The 22,879-nt window shown below is 45.0% G+C and overlaps 1 protein-coding gene across 1 annotated transcript; it reads right to left on the bottom strand.

Moving 5' to 3' along the window:
* Positions 1 to 3,188: 3,188 nt before the first annotated feature.
* LOC139165360 (PH domain leucine-rich repeat-containing protein phosphatase 1-like) lies at positions 3,189 to 22,501 on the bottom strand. Its single transcript, XM_070748550.1, has 6 exons — positions 22,390 to 22,501; positions 22,127 to 22,236; positions 21,579 to 22,040; positions 18,099 to 18,286; positions 12,659 to 15,806; positions 3,189 to 3,900 (listed from the first exon to the last, which is right to left on the bottom strand). Exons 1-4 carry the CDS (start codon positions 22,499 to 22,501, stop codon positions 18,116 to 18,118), a joined length of 855 nt encoding a protein of 284 aa, XP_070604651.1. The 3' UTR covers positions 3,189 to 3,900; positions 12,659 to 15,806; positions 18,099 to 18,115.
* Positions 22,502 to 22,879: the final 378 nt, after the last annotated feature.

Genomic DNA, 22,879 nt, shown 5'->3' with positions numbered 1-22,879 from the left:
CGGAGTAACCGTTGCCCTAGTTGGGAAGTTACTTCGTGGGTGAACGTTACTCTGTCTCAGCACTTCAATAAATGAAGAATTGGTTCAACCTGACTCTGAATGGTGATTTAACAGTGGCGACGAGGAGGTCGAACTCCCGCGAAAGCAACCATGAGCTCGGCCATGGCTCCACCACCACCTTTCTTCAATTCTGACTCGGAATCTTGGACTTCATACATGTCCAAATTTAGGATTTTCCTCCAGGCAAGCAACCTACAAGATGCAGAAGACGACAGGAAAAGAGCCATTTCCTTGAGCTATTGCGGACCAGCTATTTACAGCTTGGCTTCAACTCTCGTTGACCCAGACACATTAGAAACCGTCGCATGGTCAACCCTACAAACCAAGCTTGCTGCACATTTCCAGCCCACGACAGCACTTCAATAAATGAAGAATTGGTTCAACCTGACTCTGAATGGTGATTTAACACTAATCTTATTTCATCTTGTGGTTAACAGACAGGTAACTCACATCCCTTTCTTTATTTAATCATCAATGCAACTCTTAGACTTACATTTTTTCAATATAACCATATTTATACACATATCACATGTTTTCCTAAGTATATTTACTACTATCTTAATGCTGCCTCCTTAGCTACCTAATTTTATCATATGGGTCTACTCTACAACCTTTAATTTTCAATTTTCTTCCACTTTAATCTGTGTTACTTATCCTCTACATCCGTGATAGCGAACCTATGACACACATGGCACACATGGCACGTAGAGCCATATCAGAGGACACGCGAGATGTTGCCCTATTTCAGCTCCAATGTGTATGTGCGTGCTGGCCAGATGATTTTCAGCTTTGGGAAAGGCCATTTTGCCATCCAGATGCTTCAGGGAAGCTCCGGAGTACAAAAAACCCCATCCAAAAGACAAACTGGAAGTTTTGAAAAAAAAACACTTCTGGTTTGTCCATTGTGCAGTTTTTTGCACTCCAGGGAAGCTTCCTGAAGCCCCGGAGTGCAAAAGACAGCACAACAGGCAAACTGGAAGAGCATTTTCCGAATTTCCGGTTTGCCCATTGTGCTATTTTTTGCACTCTGGGGCTTCAGGAAGCTTTCCTGAACCCACTGGAGTGCAAAAAAACAAGTCAGAAAATATTTTGGCTCATCAAATTCAAGGGTGTTATTTTCAAAGGAGAAATTGGGGATTCAGGACAGAAATATAGGGGTATCTTCAGGGAATATCAGGATGGTAGCCATAAGTACATTATTGTGGTCAACCTGAATTTTGGTCAACCTGAAAATGGATGGGACTTTAATAAAAGTCCCATCCATTTTCAGATTGACCACAATTTTGAATTAGACCTGCAAAAACAAAACAGTCCAATAGACCTTTTCACAAATACACCAAAGGCTATTAATATAGCAATTGCACTCAATGGTAACCAAGTTTGAGAATCAGTTAAATTTATTCTTTACTAAACTTCAGAAAGACTGGAACAAATGTTGATTGATGAGTTAGTTGGTTTTCTAACTTGGCCACTCTATTATTTAATGATTTTCTCTTTTTGTTTTTAACCGTGGTTACCTACCCAGATTCATGGAATAGACTGAATACATTGAATAAACAAATGAAAGTAAGTAAAATTGTTCATTAGATTCACACGCAAATGAAGTAGCTAGACACAGGAACAGTTCAGCACCTTTATTGTCTATTAGCTAGAACTAATACAGACAGCCAGCAGCCTGCAGGAAAGCCACTTTTAAGGACTTCCCTGAAGCCTACAAGCCACTGACGGGAGTTCATTTCTCCCACCGCTAAATTAGCCAATCAACAGCAGTTATACAAATTGCTACTACGTCCATCCATCCATAACAGTTCAAATGGAACAAGGATTTATTTTTATCTCATATGAGTCTTCTAAATCTCTCCCTACCAAACATGTTTGTTAAAAAGATTGCTTTGATATGAGTCTTGATACTTATTTACCAATATTTAGGAGAAGCAATATGGTCCCTGTTGATAGGTATCAGAATTGCTAAGCCATCTTCCACTGTAGTTATGTTCCACTGTAGTTAAAGCATAGTATAGTGATGTTGAACCTTTTTTTGCTTGGGTGCCAAAAGGGCGCTTGCATGTGCAATAGTGTGAGCACATGTGCCCACACCCATAATGCAATGCTCATGTGCTGCCCCCCCCAATGCATGCACGCAGGCCTCATTGAAGCCTCCAGACTTCCAGCAAGCTTGTTGGGCTGTTTTTTGCCCTCTCCAGGCTTCAGGAAAGCCTCTGGAGCCTCCCCCAATCTTCCAGAAGGCTGAAAATCAGCTGGTCAGTGTGTATGTGAATGCTGGAGCTGGCATAGGGCAACAACAAATCCCTCACTTTTGATGCTTCCAGATTTCTTAAAGTATAAAAATCATAATTGCTAAAAAGTTGTTACTTTAGCCATTTAACATGTTCAACTCATCTAAAGTCTGCCTGCAGAAACTTGATTTAATTTAATTTAATCTTTCTCATCTCAGAAAAAAATACTTCAGTGTAAAACTGAATCAAACTCCATTATGGTAATATCATTATAATCTAAGCCTAACATAGCACTTATTCTCATGAATTAGTATAGATAAATTAATAACGCTGCCTGGTTGCTAAATTCAAATTGGTTTTATGTTATATTTACACTAAGGGTAAAAGGCGGAGTATATAAATGAAGTATTTGCCTTGCAAATTCAAATTTGCTTGATAAAAACATGGGGAAAACTATTTCTGTATTTATTAAACAAATTTATATATCCACCCAACTCACACATTGATGATTCCATGTGGCTTGTAAAATTTAAAATATGAGGCTGAAAAGTATTTCTTTTTTTTTGTAATAATTTTTATTGATTTAAAATACATATATACACATTTACAAAAGAAAAAAAATGAAATAAATAATCACATCATAATTTGAATCAATTCAAAAATAACACGTACTAACAAACAGACAAACAAACATAAAAAAGAATAATTCTAGTATTATAGTCGATTACTTATTTACATATAATAATAACAATAACAATCAACAAGTAACATATTGTATAATTTTTAAGATTAAATTCCCTTGAGGGGGGAAGTTATAACTCATTTTATAGTATCAAATTATCCTTTGGTGGAGTGTATCATATTTATTTATTTTTTGAAAAGTATTTCTAATTTGTTTTATTTTATTTTGACTCACCTCTTACTCTGGAGCTGAAGATAGTGATTAAATTTCCTTTCAACTTTTAGAAGTTAAAATCAATGATACCTCAGAAATCTATGTCTATGAGAGAGAATATTAACTGGTCATCTAAATACACAAACACAGGTTGTTAGAAGTAACCATCATAGGTTGTATTTATTTGTCCTTCCATTCTATAGTTTTGTTCTTATTTCTTCTTACATTATAGTTTCAGTTGCTTATGTAAAACACAAATTGTTATACATATACAAGCCCAAATTATAATTAAAGCAATGTATACTATGATAACAATTACAGTCCCCATATTTATCCCACCATGGGCTTCATTATTGGGAGCTTCCAAACTAGAAGTCCTGTTGGAGGTATAAGGATTGGTTGGTGTAGGTGGAGCAGAGCTAGAAGGATTGGGAGGTATGGAAGGAGTCGGGTAGAATGGAGGAAGAAGTACAACTTCTCTTGCTATATTAGACACTTCCCCAACATTTTTGCTGCCATCACTGGCACGAATGGCAAAATAAATTGCAGGGCCATTTTCTTTTGTGAAGTTTTCCATCTTATACTGAAACGACTGTTTAGTCCCAGCATCATTGGGTTTCAGATCAGACGTGTTCACGGGAGTAGCATTTTGAAAAGTATCTCTTAATTCCACAGGATCTTCACTCATTTTTATTTCATACTTTTCAGCTGCAAAAAAAAAAGAAAAAAGAAAAATATTCAAGGAGACATTAAGACAAATTCTCCACAATACTAGGAACTGATATCTTTGTCAATGAAATCTTTGCAACAAACAAACAGATGGTTCTGGGGTATATTTTAATCCAACTGCATCTCATTTAAAGTGAAAGCAGCCAATGTGATAAATTAGATTGTATTCACCCAATTTTATCCTGTAAGGAAAATTCTATAAAGCTTTATGGTAAATTTGGGAGCTAGTAACAAATATTTATTTATTTATTTATTTATTTGTTTGTTTGTTTGTTTGTTTGATTGATTTGTATGCCACCCCTCTCCGTAGACTCGGGGCGGTTAACAACAGTAGTAAACAGCATATAACAAATCTAATGTTTAAAATAATTAAAAACCCTTATTTAAAACCAAACATACAGACAAACATACCATGCATAAATTGTATAGGCCTAGGGGGAAAAAGGGTAGTTCAGTTCCCCCATGCCTGATGACAGAGGTGGGTTTTAAGGAGCTTATGAAAGGCAAGGAGGGTAGGAGCAATTCTGATCTCCGGGGAGAGCTGGTTCCAGAGGGTCGGGGCTACCACAGAGAAGGCTCTTCCCCTGGGTCCCACCAGATGACATTGTTTACTTGATGGGACCCGGAGAAGACCAACTCTGTGGGACCTAACCGTTCACTGGGATTCATGCGGCAGAAGGCAGACCCGGATGTATTCGGGTCCGATGCCATGAAGGGCTTTATAGGTCATAACCAACACTTTGAATTGTGACCGGAAACTGATCGGCAATCAATGCAGACTGCGGAGTGTTGGTGTAATATGGGCATACCTGGGGAAGCCCATGATTGCTCTCGCAGCTGAATTCTGCACGATCTGAAGTTTCTGAACACTTTTCAAAGGTAGCCCCATGAAGAGAGCATTACAGTAGTTGAGCCTCGAGGTGATGAGGGCATGAGTGACTGTGAGCAGTGACTCCCGGTCCAAATAGGGCCACAACTGGTGCACCAGGCGAACCTGGACAAACACCCCCCTCGCCACAGCTGAAAGATGTTTCTCCAATGTGAGCTGTGGATCGAAGAAGACGCCCAAGTTGCGGACACTCTCTGAGGGGATCAATGTTTTGCCCCCCCCCCCCGGGTGATGGACGGACAGATGGAGTTGTCCCTGGGAGGCAAAACCCACAGCCATTCCGTCTTATCAGGGTTGAGTTTGAGTCTGTTGACACCCATCCATACCCCAACAGCCTCCAGGCACTGGCACATCACATCCACTGCTTTGTTGACTGGACATGGGGTGGAGATGTATAACTGCGTATCATCCGCATACTGATGATACCTCACCCCATGCCTTTGGATGATTTCGCCCAGTGGTTTCATGTAGATATTAAATAGCAGGGGGGAGAGCACCCCACAAGGGAGAGACCTAGAAGTTGACCTCTGACCCCCCACTAACACTGACTGCGACCAACCGGAGAGGTAGGAGGAGAACCACTGTAGAACAGTGCCTCCCACTCCCAACCTCTCCAGTCGGCGCAGAAGGATACCATGGTCGATGGTATCAAAAGCTGCTGAGAGGTCGAGAAGCACCAGGACAAAGGATAAACCCCTGTCCTGGGCCCGCCAGAGATCATCCAGAAACGCGACCAAAGCAGTTTCCGTGCTGTAGTCGGGCCTGAATCCTGACTGTTGAGGACCTAGATAATCGGCTTCTTCAAAGGACCGCTGGAGCTGGAGAGTCACCACCTTCTCAACAACCTTCCCCATAAAGGAAAGGTTGGAGACTGGACGATAGTTATTGAGAATGGCTGGGTCCAGGGAAGGCTTCTTGAGGAGGGGGCGCATAAGTTCTTCCTTGTAGGGATTCAGAAAGGGCCACCTCCCCAGAGAAGCGTTGACAATCTCCTGGACCCAGTTCCGTGTCACCTCCCTGCTGGCCAAAACTAGCCAGGAGGGACACGGATCCAGTAGGCAGGTGGCGGAACTCACAGCTCCAATGGCCTTGTCCACTTCATCAGGTGTCACCAAATCAAACTCTTCCCAGACAGATGGACAAGTACGAGCCCCAGTCACCTCGACTGACTCATTGTCAGTCAACTCTGTAATCCAATTGGAGTTGAGGTCCACCTGGATCCAAGCGATTTTATCAGCGAAAAATGTGTTAAAGTCCTTGGCACTACTCTGTAAGGGCTCCCCAACTCCCCCCTGATTAAGTGCATCTTATCCTCTGAAAAATACGGTAATTGGATAAAATTGATTTAAACTTTGCAACAAGCACAAATAATTATAAGTGGAAAATTAGCAGAACCTTGTGAAATACAGAAAAGGAAAAGTCAAGGATGCCCTTTGTCATTATTGTTAGCATTTGAAGTATTAAACTTAGCTTTTGAAGTATTAAATGGAGACATAAAGTAAGATGAAATAATTGATGGAATGATGATTAAAAGAGAAGGATATAAATTAAGCAGGTAGCAGCAGCAGTAGCAGCAGCAGCAGCTACCTTTCGGTCAAAGGAGCGGGAGGTTCCCCCCTCTCGCCCACCTGGGTTTTGCTCTGTGGCGCAGTGTATGGGAGGAAGCCTCGCGTCGGGTGTATAGGAGGCGCGTGCTCCTCCTCGCCACCTCAGAATCCCTCTTTTTTTTTAAGCCTTAAAGGTTTGGATTTTTTTGATCCCCCTCACCATATCTTCTTCCTTCAGCAGTGACTGTCCTCTTCCTCCTCCTCCTCCCACCCAAATTCCGAGCTTTTATTTATTTCCTAATGGGTTTGCATGCATTATTTGCTTTTACAAAAAGCAAAATTGCTTCTACTTACAAACTTTTCTACTTAAGAACCTGGTCAGGGAACGAATTAAGTTCTTAAGTAGAGGTACCACTGTACTTGGGTGCTATTATCATTGATATAAATTGTAAGTTATTTCAGAATAATTACAATATGTTAAGACAGAAAATTAAAGTAAGATGGCAATGGGAGAAATTAAGAAAAAAATGAATTTGCCATCTAAAATGATGTTTTTGTTTCAGAGAATATCTATTATGACAATGGTTGTACCATTTCAGCAATGGCAGGTTTTTATTATTAAACTTCCACCTTGCCAAGGCTTAAATATAAAATCATCCAAATTACAAAGGAAGGAGAAGATTGGAATTGCATTAAATTGTACTTAAAGCCCACTGTTTGGTATGGATGAAGGAGTGGGTGCTGCTAAGAAATAAGATATTAAAACTAGGATGGCATGCCTTGGAACTTTGGCTTTCTCTGGTGTGATAAGAATTAAGCTTAATGTAGCTTTTAAAATCACTATATTAGAAATGGAAGCTTGCTCTTCATGTTGGCTAATACTGAGAGCTGCACAATATTACACAATGTTATAATATTAAAAACAAACATGAAAGGACATCTTGGAAGAATGGAGCCAGAATTTGTAACTACAATATCAACAATCAGTAAGGATGTCTGCTTCTGTTAATAGAGTATGTCCAAAATATGTTAATGAAGGAATAACAGACATGGAACAAATATTATCTGACAAGACAGAGAAAGTATGAAAGCATAAAAGAATAGTGGAGAATAGTGCCAAGGACTTTAACACATTTTTCGCTGATAAAGTCGCTCAGATCCGGGCGGACCTCGACTCTGATTTGATAACAGAGTCGACTGAGAACGAGTCAGTCGAGGTGACTGGGGCCCGAACTTGTCCATCTGTCTGGGAAGAGCTTGATCTGGTGACACCTGATAAAGTGGACAAGGCCATTGGAGCTGTGAGTTCTGCCACTTGTTTACTAGATCCGTGTCCCTCTTGGCTGATTTCAGCCAGCAGGGAGGTGACACGGAGCTGGGTCCAGGAGATTGTCAACGCTTCTCTGGGGAGGGGGTACTTTCCGGCTCCTTACAAGGAGGCACTTGTGCGCCCCCTCCTCAAGAAACCTTCCCTGGACCCTGAAGCCTTTATGGGGAAGGTTGTTGAGAAGGTGGTGGCACTCCAACGGTCCTTGGAAGAAGTCGGTTATCTAGGCCCTCAGCAGTCAGGATTCAGGCCCGGCTACAGTACGGAAACTGCTTTGGTCACATTGATGGATGATCTCTGGTGGGCCCGGGACAGCAGTTTATCCTCTGTCCTGGTTCTTTTCGACCTCTCAGCGGCTTTCGATACCATCGACCATGGTATCCTTCTGCGCTGGCTGGAGGGGTTGGGAGTGGGAGGCACTGTCCTTCAGTGGTTCTCTTCCTACCTCTCCGGTCTGCCCCAGTCGGTGTTAGTGGGGGGGTCAGAGGTTGACCTCTAGGTTGCTCCCTTGTGGGGTGCCTCAGGGGTCAGTCCTCCCCACTGCTATTTAATATCTCCATGAAACCGCTGGGTGAGATCATCCAAGGGCATGGGGTGAGGTATCATCAGTACGCTGATGATACTAAGCTTTACATCTCCACCCCATGTCCAGTCAGCGAAGCATTGGAAGTGATGTGCCAGTACCTGAAGGTTGTTAGGGTCTGGATGTCAACAGATTCAAACTCAACCCTGATAAGACGGAGTGGCTGTGGACAATCCCATCTTTCCATCCATCACCCGGGGGGGGGGGGGATTAGTACGCAGATGATTCCCAGCTGTTCATATCCACCCCATGTCCAATCAATGAAGCAGTGGAAGTGATGTGCCAGTGCCTGGAGGCTGTTGGGTTATGGATGGGTGTCAAAAGACTCAAAACTCAACCCGGATAAGACGGAGAGGCTGTGGGTTCTGCCTCCCAAGGACAATTCCATCTGTCTGTCCATAACCCTGGGGGGGGGGGATTATTCACCCCCTCAGAGAGGGTCCACAACTTGGGTGTCCTCCTTGATCCACAGCTAACATTAGAAAACCATCTTTCAGCGGTGGCGAGGGGGGCGTTTGCCCGGGTTCGCCTGGTGCACCAGTTGCGGCCCTACCTGGATCGGGAGTCATTGCTCATAGTCACTCATGTCCTTATCACCTTGAGGTTTGACTACTGTAACGCTCTCAACATGTAAATTGTCCCACCAGAGGCAATAATATCTTAGACCATTGTTACACAACTGTAAAAAATGCTTACAGGGCTTTACCAAGAACAGCTGTGGGCCATTTTGATCATTGCATGATTCACCTTGTACCTGCTTACAAACAAAGATTTAAAGCCCCAAAACCAATAATTAAATCAGTGAGGACTTGGACTGAGGAAGCAAAGTTAAAGCTACAGGCTTGCTTTGACTGCACAAACTGGAATATTTTTAAAGACACCTCTGCAGATCTAGATGAACTCACAGATACTGTAACATCATATGTCAGCTTCTGTGAAGACCTATGTGTACCAACCAGGAACTTGCAAATATACAGTAACAATAAACCTTGGTTCACAACCAAACTCAAGCAGTTACGTCATTCCAAAGAGGAAGCCTACAGAAAAGGTGATAGAATGCTGTACAATCAGGCCAGAAATATATTAGGCCAGAAATATATTAACAAGGGAGATCAGAGCAGCAAAAAGGAACTACTCTGAAAAGCTAGAATCAATTCTCAACAAATGAACCAGCAAACATGTGGAAAACTCTCAAAAACATCACCTGTTACAGCAAACCACCTTCCCAAGTTGAAGGAGATCAGCAATTGGCAGATGACCTGAATGTGTTCTACTGCAGGTTTGAAAAGAAACCTCAACCACTTATCTGCACAACCTCCATCCCAGACACACCAACAACGGCTAAATCTTCTACAACTGAACCCATCCCATTGGGTTTACAACCCCTAGTGATCACAGAAAAGGAAGTGAAAGATCTATTTCTCAGACAGAAGCCTGGAAAAGCACCAGGCCCAGACAAGATAACTCCTTCTTGCTTAAAAGTCTGTGCTGACCAATTGGCCCCCATCTTCACCCAAATTTTCAATAAATCGCTAGAGTTGTGCTATGTTCCTTCCTGCTTCAAACACTCAACTATCATCCCAGTGCCGAAGAAGCCCTCCATCAAGGAACTGAATGACTACAGACCAGTTGCTCTAACATCTGTAGTTATGAAAACCTTTGAAAGGCTAGTGATGTTTCACTTGAAAACCATCACGGATCCACTATTAGACCCCCTGCAATTTGCATACCGAGAAAATAGATCAACAGATGATGCTGTTAATATGGTTCTCCACTACATCCTTCAACATCTTGAATCTCCAATGACCTACGCTAGGGTCCTATTTGTGGACTTCAGTTCAGTATTCAATACCATCGTACCGGACATTCTCTTAACCAAACTAAATCAGCTAGCGGTACCTGAACACACTTGTAAGTGGATCACAAGCTTCCTAACAGACAGGAAGCAGCAGGTGAAGTTAGGAAAAATCACATCAGATACATGTACAATTAGCACAGGTGCCCCCCAAGGCTGTGTACTCTCACCACTTCTCTTCTCTCTATACACTAATGACTGCATCTCAAACGATCCATCTGTTAAACTACTGAAGTTTGCAGATGATACAACAGTGATCGGACTCATTCGAGACAATGATGAATCCGCATACAGATGGGAAGTTGAACAACTATCCTTGTGGTGTGACCAGAACAATCTAGAACTGAACACACTCAAAACCGTAGAAATGGTGGTAGACTTTAAGAGAAACCCTTCCACCCTTCCACCTCTCACAATGCTAGACAACACAGTATCAACAGTAGAGACCTTTAAATTTCTAGGTTCGATCATATCTCAAGACCTAAAATGGTCACCTAACATCAAAAACATCATCAAAAAAGCACAACAAAGAATGTTCTTTCTGCACCAGCTCAGGAAGCTCAAACTGCCCAAGGAGCTGCTGATACAGTTCTACAGAGGAATCATTGAGTCTGTCATCTGCACCTCTATAACTGTCTGGTTTGGTGCTGCAACCCAACAGGACCGACACAGACTTAAGAGGATAATCAGAACTGCAGAAAAAACAATTGCTGCCAACCTGCCTTCCATTGAGGACCTGTATACTGCACGAGTCAAAAAGAGGGCGGTAAAAATATTTACTGACCCCTCACATCCTGGACACAAATTGTTTCAACTCCTACCCTCAAAACGTCGCTATAGAGCACTGCATACCAAGACAACTAGACACAAGAACAGTTTTTTTCCGAACGCCATCACTCTACTAAACAAATAATTCCCTCAACACTGTCAGACTTTCTACTAAATCTGCACTTCTATTCTACTAGTTTTTCTCATCATTCCTTTCACCCATTTCCTCCCATGTTGACTGTATGACTGTAACTTGTTGCTTATATCCTAAGATTTTTATTAATATTGCTTCTTCATGTTGTACCACATGATTCTTGACAAATGTATATTTTATTTTATGTACGCTGAGAGCATATGCACCAAGGCAAATTCCTTGTGTGTCCAATCACACTTGGCCAATAAAAATTGTATTCTATTCTATTCTAGGGCTACCTTTGAAGAGTGTTCGGAAACTTCAGATCATGCAAAATGCAGCTGCGAGAGCAATCATGGGCTTCCCTAGGTATGCCCATGTTACACCAACACCCCGCAGTCTGCATTGGTTGCCGATTAGTTTCCGGTCATAATTCAAAGTGTTGGTCATGACCTATAAAGCTCTTCATGGCATCGGGCCAGAATATCTCCGAGACCGCCTTCTGACGCACGAATTCCAGCGACTGGTTAGGTCCCGCAGAGTTGGCCTTCTCTGGATCCTGTCGACTAAACAATGTCATCCGGTGGGACCCAGGGGAAGAGCCTTCCCTGTGGTGCCCCAGCCCTCTGGAACCAGCTCCCCCCGGAGATTAGAATTGCCCCCACCCTCCTTGTCTTTCGTAAACTTCCTAAAACCCACCTCTGCCGCCAGGCATGGGGGAACTGAGACATCTCCCCCGGGCCTATACAGTTTATGCATGGTATGTTTGTGTGCATGTTTTCTTTTTTAATAAGGTGTTTTTAATGACTTTTAATTATTAGATTTGTTATATATTGTGTTATTATTGTTGTGAGCCACCTCAAGTCTACGGACAGGGATGGCATACAAATCTAATAAATTGAAATTGAATTGAATTTGCCCGAGCTCTGGATTGCCCTCCCATACAATATGCATCTCTCGACACATGCACCAATGGCGTCCCAAGCAAGTCATGGTCTTCAGGAACAGTGCTGTGCTAACGAAGGCCACAACGTGCTTGGGGCACTATCGCCGTGTGCACTGAGAGATGCCTGTGGTGCGGGAGTGTACGGAGCAGCCTCCGTGGCTGGAGCTTAGGTCTACCTGTCCTGCAGACCGCATGCCATCTTCTCACTGTGGCCCCTTTGCAAGCAAGGCAGAGGAAGCCCCAAAAGGTCAGGGATGGACCAAGTGGGCTGCCAGCGGTGGAGCCGCTGCAAACAGCAGCTGGGGGGCACGAGAATGGAGCTGCTGTGAGGGGCAGGGCAGGGGGGCTGGTGGAGCAAGTCAATTACCTTATTTTTGGCCTTTTTTGCTTCTGCACATGCGGGGAAGCAAAGCCAAATTTGGTGAAATCTTGCATGTGCAACTGTCCTTGCACTAGATTTGGCTTCTGTGCATGAGCAGGAAGCCGAATCTCACACTGGGAGCATCCCGTGTGCTGGAAGCATGCACGTGCATGCGCCACATTCCGGGAGCACCAGGCGATGGTGGCCCACCATTGGTTATAAAGCTATCTATCCAAAGTTTCCCAATAGCGGAAAAACAATGAACAAGCAATTTCCAAAAATAAAGTATTTGAATTGAGCATCCTTTAGAAGGCACACGCGAAGATACCTGCGATCGTGGCTGCACGTTCACAACTGAGGGAAGAGGGAATGCACGGCAGAAGCTCTCTCCCTTCCCTGCCTTCCTTATCAGCAGGAGAAGCCCCGAAACATGAGTAAATCCATGAGATCCTATCAGCACGTTCACATCTTCTCTTATGGCTGAGGGAGGAGGGAATGCACGGCAGAAGCTCTCTCCCTTCCCTGCCTTCCTTATCAGCAGGAGAAGCCTCGAAACATGAGTAAATCCATGAGATCCTATCAGCAGGTTCACATCTTCTCTTATGGCTGAGGGAAGAGGGAATGCACGGCAGAAGCTCTCTCCCTTCCCTGCCTTCCTTATCAGCAGGAGAAGCCTCGAAACATGAGTAAATCCATGAGATCCTAGCAGCACGTTCACATCTTCTCTTATGGCTGAGGGAAGAGGGAATGCACGGCAGAAGCTCTCTCCCTTCCCTGCCTTCCTTATCAGCAGGAGAAGCCTCGAAACATGAGTAAATCCATGAGATCCTAGCAGCACGTTCACAGCTTCTCTTATGGCTGAGGGAGGAGGGAATGTACGGCAGAAGCTCTCTCCCTTCCCTGCCTTCCTTATCAGCAGGAGAAGCCGCGAAACATGAGTAAATCCATGAGATCCTAGCAGCACGTTCACATCTTCTCTTATGGCTGAGGGAAGAGGGAATGCACGGCAGAAGCTCTCTCCCTTCCCTGCCTTCCTTATCAGCAGGAGAAGCCTCGAAACATGAGTAAATCCATGAGATCCTAGCAGCACGTTCACAGCTTCTCTTATGGCTGAGGGAGGAGGGAATGTACGGCAGAAGCTCTCTCCCTTCCCTGCCTTCCTTATCAGCAGGAGAAGCCGCGAAACATGAGTAAATCCATGAGATCCTAGCAGCACGTTCACATCTTCTCTTATGGCTGAGGGAGGAGGGAATGCACGGCAGAAGCTCTCTCCCTTCCGTGCCTTCCTTATCAGCAGGAGAAGCCTCGAAACATGAGTAAATCCATGAGATCCTAGCAGCACGTTCACAGCTTCTCTTATGGCTGAGGGAGGAGGGAATGTACGGCAGAAGCTCTCTCCCTTCCCTGCCTTCCTTATCAGCAGGAGAAGCCGCGAAACATGAGTAAATCCATGAGATCCTATCAGCACGTTCACATCTTCTCTTATGGCTGAGGGAGGAGGGAATGTACGGCAGAAGCTCTCTCCCTTCCCTGCCTTCCTTATCAGCAGGAGAAGCCCTGAAACATGAGTAAATCCATGAGATCCTATCAGCACGTTCATATCTTCTCTTATGGCTGAGGGAGGAGGGAATGTACGGCAGAAGCTCTCTCCCTTCCCTGCCTTCCTTATCAGCAGGAAAAGCCTCGAAACATGAGTAAATCCACGAGATCCTATCAGCACGTTCATATCTTCTCTTATGGCTGAGGGAGGAGGGAATGTACGGCAGAAGCTCTCTCCCTTCCCTGCCTTCCTTATCAGCAGGAGAAGCCCCGAAACATGAGTAAATCCATGAGATCCTATCAGCACGTTCATATCTTCTCTTATGGCTGAGGGAGGAGGGAATGTACGGCAGAAGCTCTCTCCCTTCCCTGCCTTCCTTATCAGCAGGAGAAGCCCCGAAACATGAGTAAATCCATGAGATCCTAGCAGCACGTTCACAGCTTCTCTTATGGCTGAGGGAGGAGGGAATGCACGGCAGAAGCTCTCTCCCTTCCCTGCCTTCCTTATCAGCAGGAGAAGCCTCGAAACATGAGTAAATCCATGAGATCCTATCAGCACGTTCATATCTTCTCTTATGGCTGAGGGAGGAGGGAATGTACGGCAGAAGCTCTCTCCCTTCCGTGCCTTCCTTATCAGCAGGAGAAGCCTCGAAACATGAGTAAATCCATGAGATCCTATCAGCACGTTCATATCTTCTCTTATGGCTGAGGGAGGAGGGAATGTACGGCAGAAGCTCTCTCCCTTCCCTGCCTTCCTTATCAGCAGGAAAAGCCTCGAAACATGAGTAAATCCATGAGATCCTATCAGCACGTTCATATCTTCTCTTATGGCTGAGGGAGGAGGGAATGTACGGCAGAAGCTCTCTCCCTTCCCTGCCTTCCTTATCAGCAGGAGAAGCCTCGAAACATGAGTAAATCCATGAGATCCTAGCAGCACGTTCACAGCTTCTCTTATGGCTGAGGGAGGAGGGAACGTACGGCAGAAGCTCTCTCCCTTCCCTGCCTTCCTTATCAGCAGGAGAAGCCTCGAAACATGAGTAAATCCATGAGATCCTATCAGCACGTTCACATCTTCTCTTATGGCTGAGGGAGGAGGGAATGTACGGCAGAAGCTCTCTCCCTTCCCTGCCTTCCTTATCAGCAGGAGAAGCCCTGAAACATGAGTAAATCCATGAGATCCTATCAGCACGTTCATATCTTCTCCTATGGCTGAGGGAGGAGGGAATGTACGGCAGAAGCTCTCTCCCTTCCCTGCCTTCCTTATCAGCAGGAGAAGCCTCGAAACATGAGTAAATCCATGAGATCCTAGCAGCACGTTCACAGCTTCTCTTATGGCTGAGGGAGGAGGGAATGTACGGCAGAAGCTCTCTCCCTTCCCTGCCTTCCTTATCAGCAGGAGAAGCCGCGAAACATGAGTAAATCCATGAGATCCTATCAGCACGTTCACATCTTCTCTTATGGCTGAGGGAGGAGGGAATGTACGGCAGAAGCTCTCTCCCTTCCCTGCCTTCCTTATCAGCAGGAGAAGCCCCGAAACATGAGTAAATCCATGAGATCCTATCAGCACGTTCATATCTTCTCTTATGGCTGAGGGAGGAGGGAATGTACGGCAGAAGCTCTCTCCCTTCCCTGCCTTCCTTATCAGCAGGAGAAGCCTCGAAACATGAGTAAATCCATGAGATCCTAGCAGCACGTTCACAGCTTCTCTTATGGCTGAGGGAGGAGGGAACGTACGGCAGAAGCTCTCTCCCTTCCCTGCCTTCCTTATCAGCAGGAGAAGCCTCGAAACATGAGTAAATCCATGAGATCCTAGCAGCACGTTCACATCTTCTCTTATGGCTGAGGGAGGAGGGAATGTACGGCAGAAGCTCTCTCCCTTCCCTGCCTTCCTTATCAGCAGGAGAAGCCCCGAAACCAGTTTCAATCATACGGTCATACTGCATAGAAAGAAAAAGGAATAGAAGATAAGGAAGTAGGATAAAGTTATCAGTTGTCAACATTGCCTGCACAATAATTTCAAATGCTTTTCTTTTGACCAAATTGATTTAAAAGCAGAAACAGCTGGCCTCCATCTAACCCTGATCTCAAAGTTCCAACTGCTTGTTCAAAATCTGTAACTAAATATTTATGCTACTTGGGACAGACTGCCTCTGTTTTTTTTCTATTTTAAAATGAATTGGTCAACTGGTAATCACTAGCAGGTTTCTGCCAGAATGGTAAGGGACGCCACACCGGTAGTAATTTGGATCTGCATGTGCAGCTTTGGGGCTATGGCGTGGACATCTGTGTGTCCCAGTGAGATTTTGCTTCATTGCATGCAGATCAGATTGTTAGCAACTGGCTCATATTATGACCTTTGCTGTGTCCCATGGATCATGTGATATCCTTTTGCGACCTTCTGACAAGCAAAGTCAATGGGGAAACCAAATTCATTTAATAATTGTGGATTACTAACTTTTCTACTGGCAGTGATTCATTTAACAAGAAAGTGACAAGAAAGGTTGTAAAATGGGGCAAAACACAACAAATGTCTCCCTTAGCAACAAAGATTTTGGGCTCAATTTTAGTCGTAAGTCGAGGACTGCCTGTATTTCTCTGACCTATATAACAAGGAATTCCCTTTTCAGTAATTGCTGTTCCTAAGGAAGCCAGCTCTTTACTTCCTTCCCTCAAATAATCTTCTTAAGGTAGTTTCCAGCTTCCACACTGATTCCCCACACCTAAATGTGTGATGCCGCGCACCTACGCTCTTCGGCACCCAAGGAAAAAACAGATCGCCATCATTGGCCTAGACAGACTGAATAAGTCAAGAGTGTTATTTAAATGAGGCTATACAGTATATGTCTAAGCATCAATCTGAAATGATTTGGGTCTTGCAACACGAAATGTATGGATTAGTTGGCCCCACTAGACATACACTATGGGTGCATGAGATTATGCCTATCTCTCCATGAATAGCCACTGATTAAAAGCCCAGGTCAGGATTTTTTGATTGGGGAATGGCATCCTATCTACATTCCCAACTTATTCTCCAAGTGTAGTGGAAAATATCACTGTCCTCAAGAGCAACAGTGTACAAAAAAAAAAGTTGTGCAAAACAAACTCCTTCACATATAAATACCAAATGAGTATGCCATCTAAAAACAGTAATTGCGTTATCATCTGACCAAATAAAGGATACTTTAGAGCAGTGTTTCCCAACCTTTTTTGAGCCGCGGCACATTATTCATATTTTCAAAATCCTGGGGAACATTGAAAGGGGGGGGGGGGCGGCTAAAGAAAAGTTTGGACAAAAAACCCTCTCTCTTCCTCCCTTTCGCTCTATTTCTCCCTCTTTCTCTCTTTTCCTTCCTTCCCTTCTTTCTCTCTCTCCATCCCTCTTTCTTTCTTTCTTCCTCTCTTTTTTGCTCTCTTTCTCTCTCCCTCCTTCCCTTCCTCTATGTCTTTCTCTCTCCCTTGCTCTCTCTCTCTCTCTCTGTGTCTCTCTTGCTATCTCTTTCTTGCTTTTTTCTCTTTCTTGCTCTCTCTTTCTCTTTCATTGTCTCTTGCTATATGTCTCTTTCTTTCTCTTTGCCTCTCTTGCTATCTCTCTTTCTTTCTCTCTCTTTCTCTCTCTCTGTCTCTCTTGCTATGTCTCTCTTTCTTTCTCTTTCTCTCTCTCTCTGCCTCTCTTGCTAAGTCTCTCTTTTTATCTTGCTATGTCTCTCTTTCCTTTTCTCTCTCTCTGCTTCTCTTGCTATGTCTCTCTTTCTCTCTCTCTTTCTCTCTCTCTTTCTCTGCCTCTCTTGCTGTCTCTCTTTTTCGCTCTGTCTCTCTTTCTCTGTCTCTCTTGCTGTCTCTCTTTCTCGCTCTGTCTCTCTTTCTCTGCCTCTCTTGCTATGTCTCTCTTTCTCTCTCTCTCTCTGCCTCTCTTATATGTCTCTCTTTCTTTCTCTCTCTCTCTCAGCTGACTGCAAGCGGGAGCCCTGACGGCGGCAGCTGGACGTGCTGCTGGACGCCGTATATGCCAGGCCCGCAGCGCTAGCATGTACGGCGTCCAGCAGCACGTCCAACCGCCACCGTCAGGGCTGCCGCTTGCAGTCAGCTGAGAGAGAGAGAGCTCGAGCTCCCTCTCGCTGCCTGGAGCTCCCTCTCGCCGCCGCTATCTCCCCACGACTGCCTGCGGCCGCTTCAGCCCCCCCCCGCTCCCACCGCCAGTGCCCTCCCTCCGGGCCCCAAAGGACACTTGCCACCGACGCCAGAGAAGCTACAGCTGGGCGGGGCGCTGCCAGTGCCTCCGATCTGGGGCTCCCACTCGCAGCTGTCCCTCGGCTCCTGCCTGATGCCGCGGTTTCTGGCGCTCTCCTGCTGGGCCCCAAAGAAGGAAGGTGAGAAAAAGGCGTGAAGAATGAAGCTCTCCAATCACTTGACAGAGGTTCTAAAAATGGAAAAGATTTAATAAGACATTATAATTATATTGGGATGAATATCTAAATTTTCAACAGCAAAAAAAAAAGACCCTCAAGATTAAACTATTAGTAGAAAAGCTTCGGAAGAAAGAACTTTCTGAGTGTCAGCGTACTGATTCAATGCTCAAAAGGAGGCTCTTTAATGAACAGTCTGCTTCATCTCCAACCCCTTTAACACAATGTACACCCTCATTTGATTAGGATGGGACAACTCTCACATTTTGCGCCCCCCCCCCAACTCTCCGCCGGGATGCTTGTTTGCAATATTCAGCACATTTTTGCTGAAAAAACTCAAGCAGCTTATCAGTGTGATTGGGGCCTAATGTGTTTAAGTGACACCTTAATTTATTTGGCTTCATGCCGTTCGCTGCCAACATTTTTAGACACAGTAAACACACTGGTCTTTCCTCGTCTCCAACCATAGTCACAATGAAACCAAGCGGTACATATATTTCATCATATTTCCTCATCTTAGCTTTCGGGAGACTTTGTCACATTATCTCCACCTCTCTCCTCCTTTCTTTTCATCCCTGTTAAATATTTTTCCATGGTGTCTCTTAAGGGTTTGTTGTATGAATGTCGTATTTCTTACTCTGTGCTGTGTGCTATTGTTCAGTGAAAAAAGAACCCCTACTTTGGCAAAAAAAAAGCACAATCCCCAGGGTCACATGCCCCCCCGCATTGCTCCACGCCCCCCCAAGGGGCGCCGCCCCACTACTTGAGAAACACTGCTTTACACCATTTCCTTACTAAGAAGGCCAAAGGTGAAAAATGTGAGAATGCTACACAGCATCCCGTCTACCGGAACCATGGAAGATACATTAGGATAGCATTGATTGATGAGATGAAGCAAGCTCTGCCAAGACTGTGCCGGATGAACAGTTTTCACTCATCATTTGTTCTGGCCTCCATTTGACTCTTGCCATGCTGTGCCTATGGCTGATCCACAAAAGTACAGAGTCCAATATTTCAGGAACACATTGCCTGTACTAGCTGGATGTCTCCATCACAGAAATGGCATTTCAGTTAATTCTGGGCACACGGTCAAGATGTGCCCAATAAACAAGGAAGTTATTTCTCTCTTACCTCAACTCAGTCATAACTGTTTTAGAACATTGCAAACAGAATTTTCATATTCTATCAGATTTTATAAAATTGAATGAAATACAACATAGTAAGAGTAGGATTATTAGCAATCCCTATTTATTTTAGTACACTAATCCAACAGTAATATGTTAATTTAAGGTGGAATGGCCAAAAGAAACTGCCTAAATTACAAAAGCAAAAGTGATCCTGTCATAGTACGATTATAAGCTGACATGTGTTTCAAGGATTTAATTTTAAAACTATTTAAAACAATTAATACAAAAATTATTCCTTTTGTTTTTTCAGCTTCTATTTGATGTTACTAAATTATGAAGCAAAATCATTTGTTTTTCAACATAAAATCTATTTGGGATTTTGAAATATGTACCCCAAACCAATGTCAATTATTTCTTCCAAGCACCTGTCACATACTTTCCTCAGGTCTGAATCGTCTACTTCCTCTTAGAATCAGGCTGCTCAGAGAACAAACAAAATCATCTCCAACAAAATAACTTGCTTTCTCATCATTCTGTTGTGGGAACAAGCATTCCACAGATAACTCCACTAAAGGAAACAGGTCAGGTTGAAACAGAATTGATCTTGTAAGGCCTCAGCACACAATTTCCTCCTTTTGCTAAGGCCTAGATTATTCTGGTTTCTTCTCCCCACATGCTCTCAGGAATCTCACTTAATCAATTGAATTATTTCTTGCCACAGCTTTAAAAATCCAGGCTTGCAGCTACGAAAAGGCAAGCAAAGTGTAAAAATAAATGTATGCTCAAGCTCTTGAGAGGCAGAAATTTTAAGCAAGATTTAAACGGGCCAGTTTGAAACATCACATCCTAAGGCACCTTTTTGCTTTCAGATCCAAAAAAGTGCTGCACAGATTAATAGATATCAAGTCAGTGTGTCAATGAACATTGATGTCATAAACAAGATCCATTGATAGTTAGCTTTCTATCTAGAACAAATATATATTCAGTATATATATACAGTATATTAAAAGTTAAGCTGATGATCAAGACTTTTAGAGAGAGTCAGCAGGCAGGCTGCATTCAGCATTATGGATCTTAATGAATTAAAGTAAATTTAATATCAGAAAAGTGTTTCTCCTTTTCCATTTTTAATATGCAATGATTTTCACATATGAGAAACACAAATTCATTCCAAGATTCAATCAATCTAAATTGGGCCAGAGAGAGTGAGTTTGACCTTAGATTTGAAATAAAGCTTGTTCAGATAAAATAAACCACAGGTTAAATAGCATGGATCAGCTGTTTTTGACAATCTTCAGACTTTTTAAATATCCCTATGCCTGTATTGGTATTTTGCCCCAGAACACTTTTACAAACCAAGGCGCATCATTTTGAAAATGAGAATTAGTTCCATCTAGAAAACAGAAACATTCAGTCTTTCACATATGCATATTTATTTTGTCTTCTGCCTAATGAAAGGTGTCACACATGCCTTAAGCCAGCATTCCCCTAATTTGCACTCAGGTACAGGTAGTAGCTGATGATGCTTTCTCTACTAAAGGTGAAGTAGTAACTTTTCTGACCCGCTTCTTTTATTGCAAATATGGAGAGAGGGGTGTGTGAGAGAAAGAGTATCTGCAAATAGTAGAAAACTATTATTCATTTATGTACGCCCACACCCCCATCTAGAACCCTCCCAGGTTCCTTCAGACAACCTTCATTCCTTGGCCATGAGCCTCCTGAAGAAATTAATAGACAAGAAAGTTCCAAAGGCCAATCAGGAGATCTACTTTTTTCACAGATCTCTTGCACCTTACTTTTTCTTTCAACTTATAACCGAATTATAAACAAGACTGGAAAAAGTAGACCAAAGGTATCAGAAGTCAGAACATTTCTGATACATTTCTGGAAAACCTTCCAGAAGTAACGGGGACCAAAATAAAACCACCAGGCCCATCACATCTTTCCCCCACTCGTTTGAAGCCCGGTTTTCCACACTTGACCCACTAGAGGTGCTATTAAAATACTCAAAGGTGAAACTATTCCGCGCTGAGAGTAGGAGAGCAGATCTTCCCATTCCGGTTGGAAAGCAGCTCTATCCCCTGGCTTCTGCTCAACCCAGGAAGCGGCCACGGTTAAGGGATGATTCACACGCTCCCCTGAGCACAAAAACACGCCTCCCATTCATTCCCTCACCCACCTGCATAGAAACGGAAGAGAGGCAGCCGGTCTCCGAGTCCATGCCCACCTCCTGCACCCGCCACAGGTCCCGGAAGCCCAGCTGCGAGAGGTAGTCGTTTTGAATCTGCAGGGGCTTCTCGTGCGATTCCAGCCGGCGGGCGGTCTCCCCATGGAGCTGGACGTACAAGGCCGGAGGCTGCTGCGGAGAGGCGGCTTCCCCATCAGCAGGGCAGGAACTTTCCCGCAAAGCTTTGCCCTTGCCCGGGGAGTCCGAATGCGGGTCGCCTGGCCGGGAGGGCTGATTCCACCCAGGCCCCGATCCCGCTCCTTCTTCTTTGGCCGCCGTCCGCGCCAGATCCGCTTCCGACGAAGAACTCGACGAAGAACCTCCGCCTCCGCTATAAGGATCCAAGCGGTCGGAGGCAGTCTCGGTGCTGGGGCTGAAACTCTCGGTATCCGACCCCCCCAAGAGAGCGGTGGGCTGGACAGGGAGAGATCGGTGCGGGGCAGTGGGAAGGCCCATCCAGGGCTGCAGTTGGAAGGGGAAAGGCTGGACTGCCCGCTTGCACGGCCGCTCTCCCCTCCAGTGAGAGCCAGGCGCCTGGGCCGGACAGCCGGCGCCTCTCCGGCTCCCAAGCCATTGGCGGCCCCTCGATGGCTTCGGGGCCTTCTCCCGACTGGAATTGGGGTGAAACTTCCCGCCGTGGAAGTCGGAACCTCCGCGGGCTAGGGCAGCGCCTCTTCTTTCCCGCCTGCTTGCAGGAGCAACCCCCCGTCTTCTTCCTTAGGGGGCAGGGGAGCCTCGGCGGCCGCCTTCCCTCACAACTGACCAGCGCTACCCCCGGCCACCCCGGTGTCCGATCTGCAGCAAGCGAAGCGCCACTTCGGCGGCGGTGGTCTCCAGGTTGCAAAGCACAGGGAGCAGAGAGCCGCCGCCGCCATCTACCCGCTGTGGCTGTTACTGGTGGGGGTGGTGGGGATGATAGTAATAGTAGACATGGACGCATCCTCGCTGTAGGTCCCGCCACACCCAGTCTCGCTCGGGGGCTTGGAGAGGCTGAAGCTGCCGGGCCGGATTGGGCAGCAGAACGAGGGTCTTCCAATCTAAGCTGCGCGTCCCCAGCGCGATGGGAGCGGTGGGGGAAGAAGACGACGAAGAAGAAGCCGCCGAGAGATTCCTCTTCAGCCAGCCTCTCTGCAACAGGATGGAGCTGGCGCCGTTGCCGGCAATAGCCGCCACCACCGCTGGAGTCCCGTTGGCCGCTAGCACCAAGGAAGCGACGAAGCCGGCCCCTCGTTTCCTTCGCCGGTAGTGTTGGT

Source organism: Erythrolamprus reginae, chromosome 3 (genome assembly GCF_031021105.1).
Source record: "Erythrolamprus reginae isolate rEryReg1 chromosome 3, rEryReg1.hap1, whole genome shotgun sequence".
Lineage (NCBI taxonomy): Eukaryota > Metazoa > Chordata > Lepidosauria > Squamata > Dipsadidae > Erythrolamprus > Erythrolamprus reginae.
This window is presented reverse-complemented; position numbering and strand designations above follow the sequence as displayed.

Coding starts and splice junctions, on each gene's coding strand:
- LOC139165360 (XM_070748550.1), bottom strand. CDS start 22,501: ATGGCGGCGGCGGCTCTCTGCTCCCTGTGCTTTGCAACCTGGAGACCA. Junction 22,041..22,126: donor CTGGAGGGGAGAGCGGCCGT/GCAAGCGGGCAG, acceptor CTCCCTGTCCAG/CCCACCGCTCTCTTGGGGGG. Junction 18,287..21,578: donor TCTCTTCCGTTTCTATGCAG/GTGGGTGAGGGA, acceptor TTCCATTTTTAG/AACCTCTGTCAAGTGATTGG.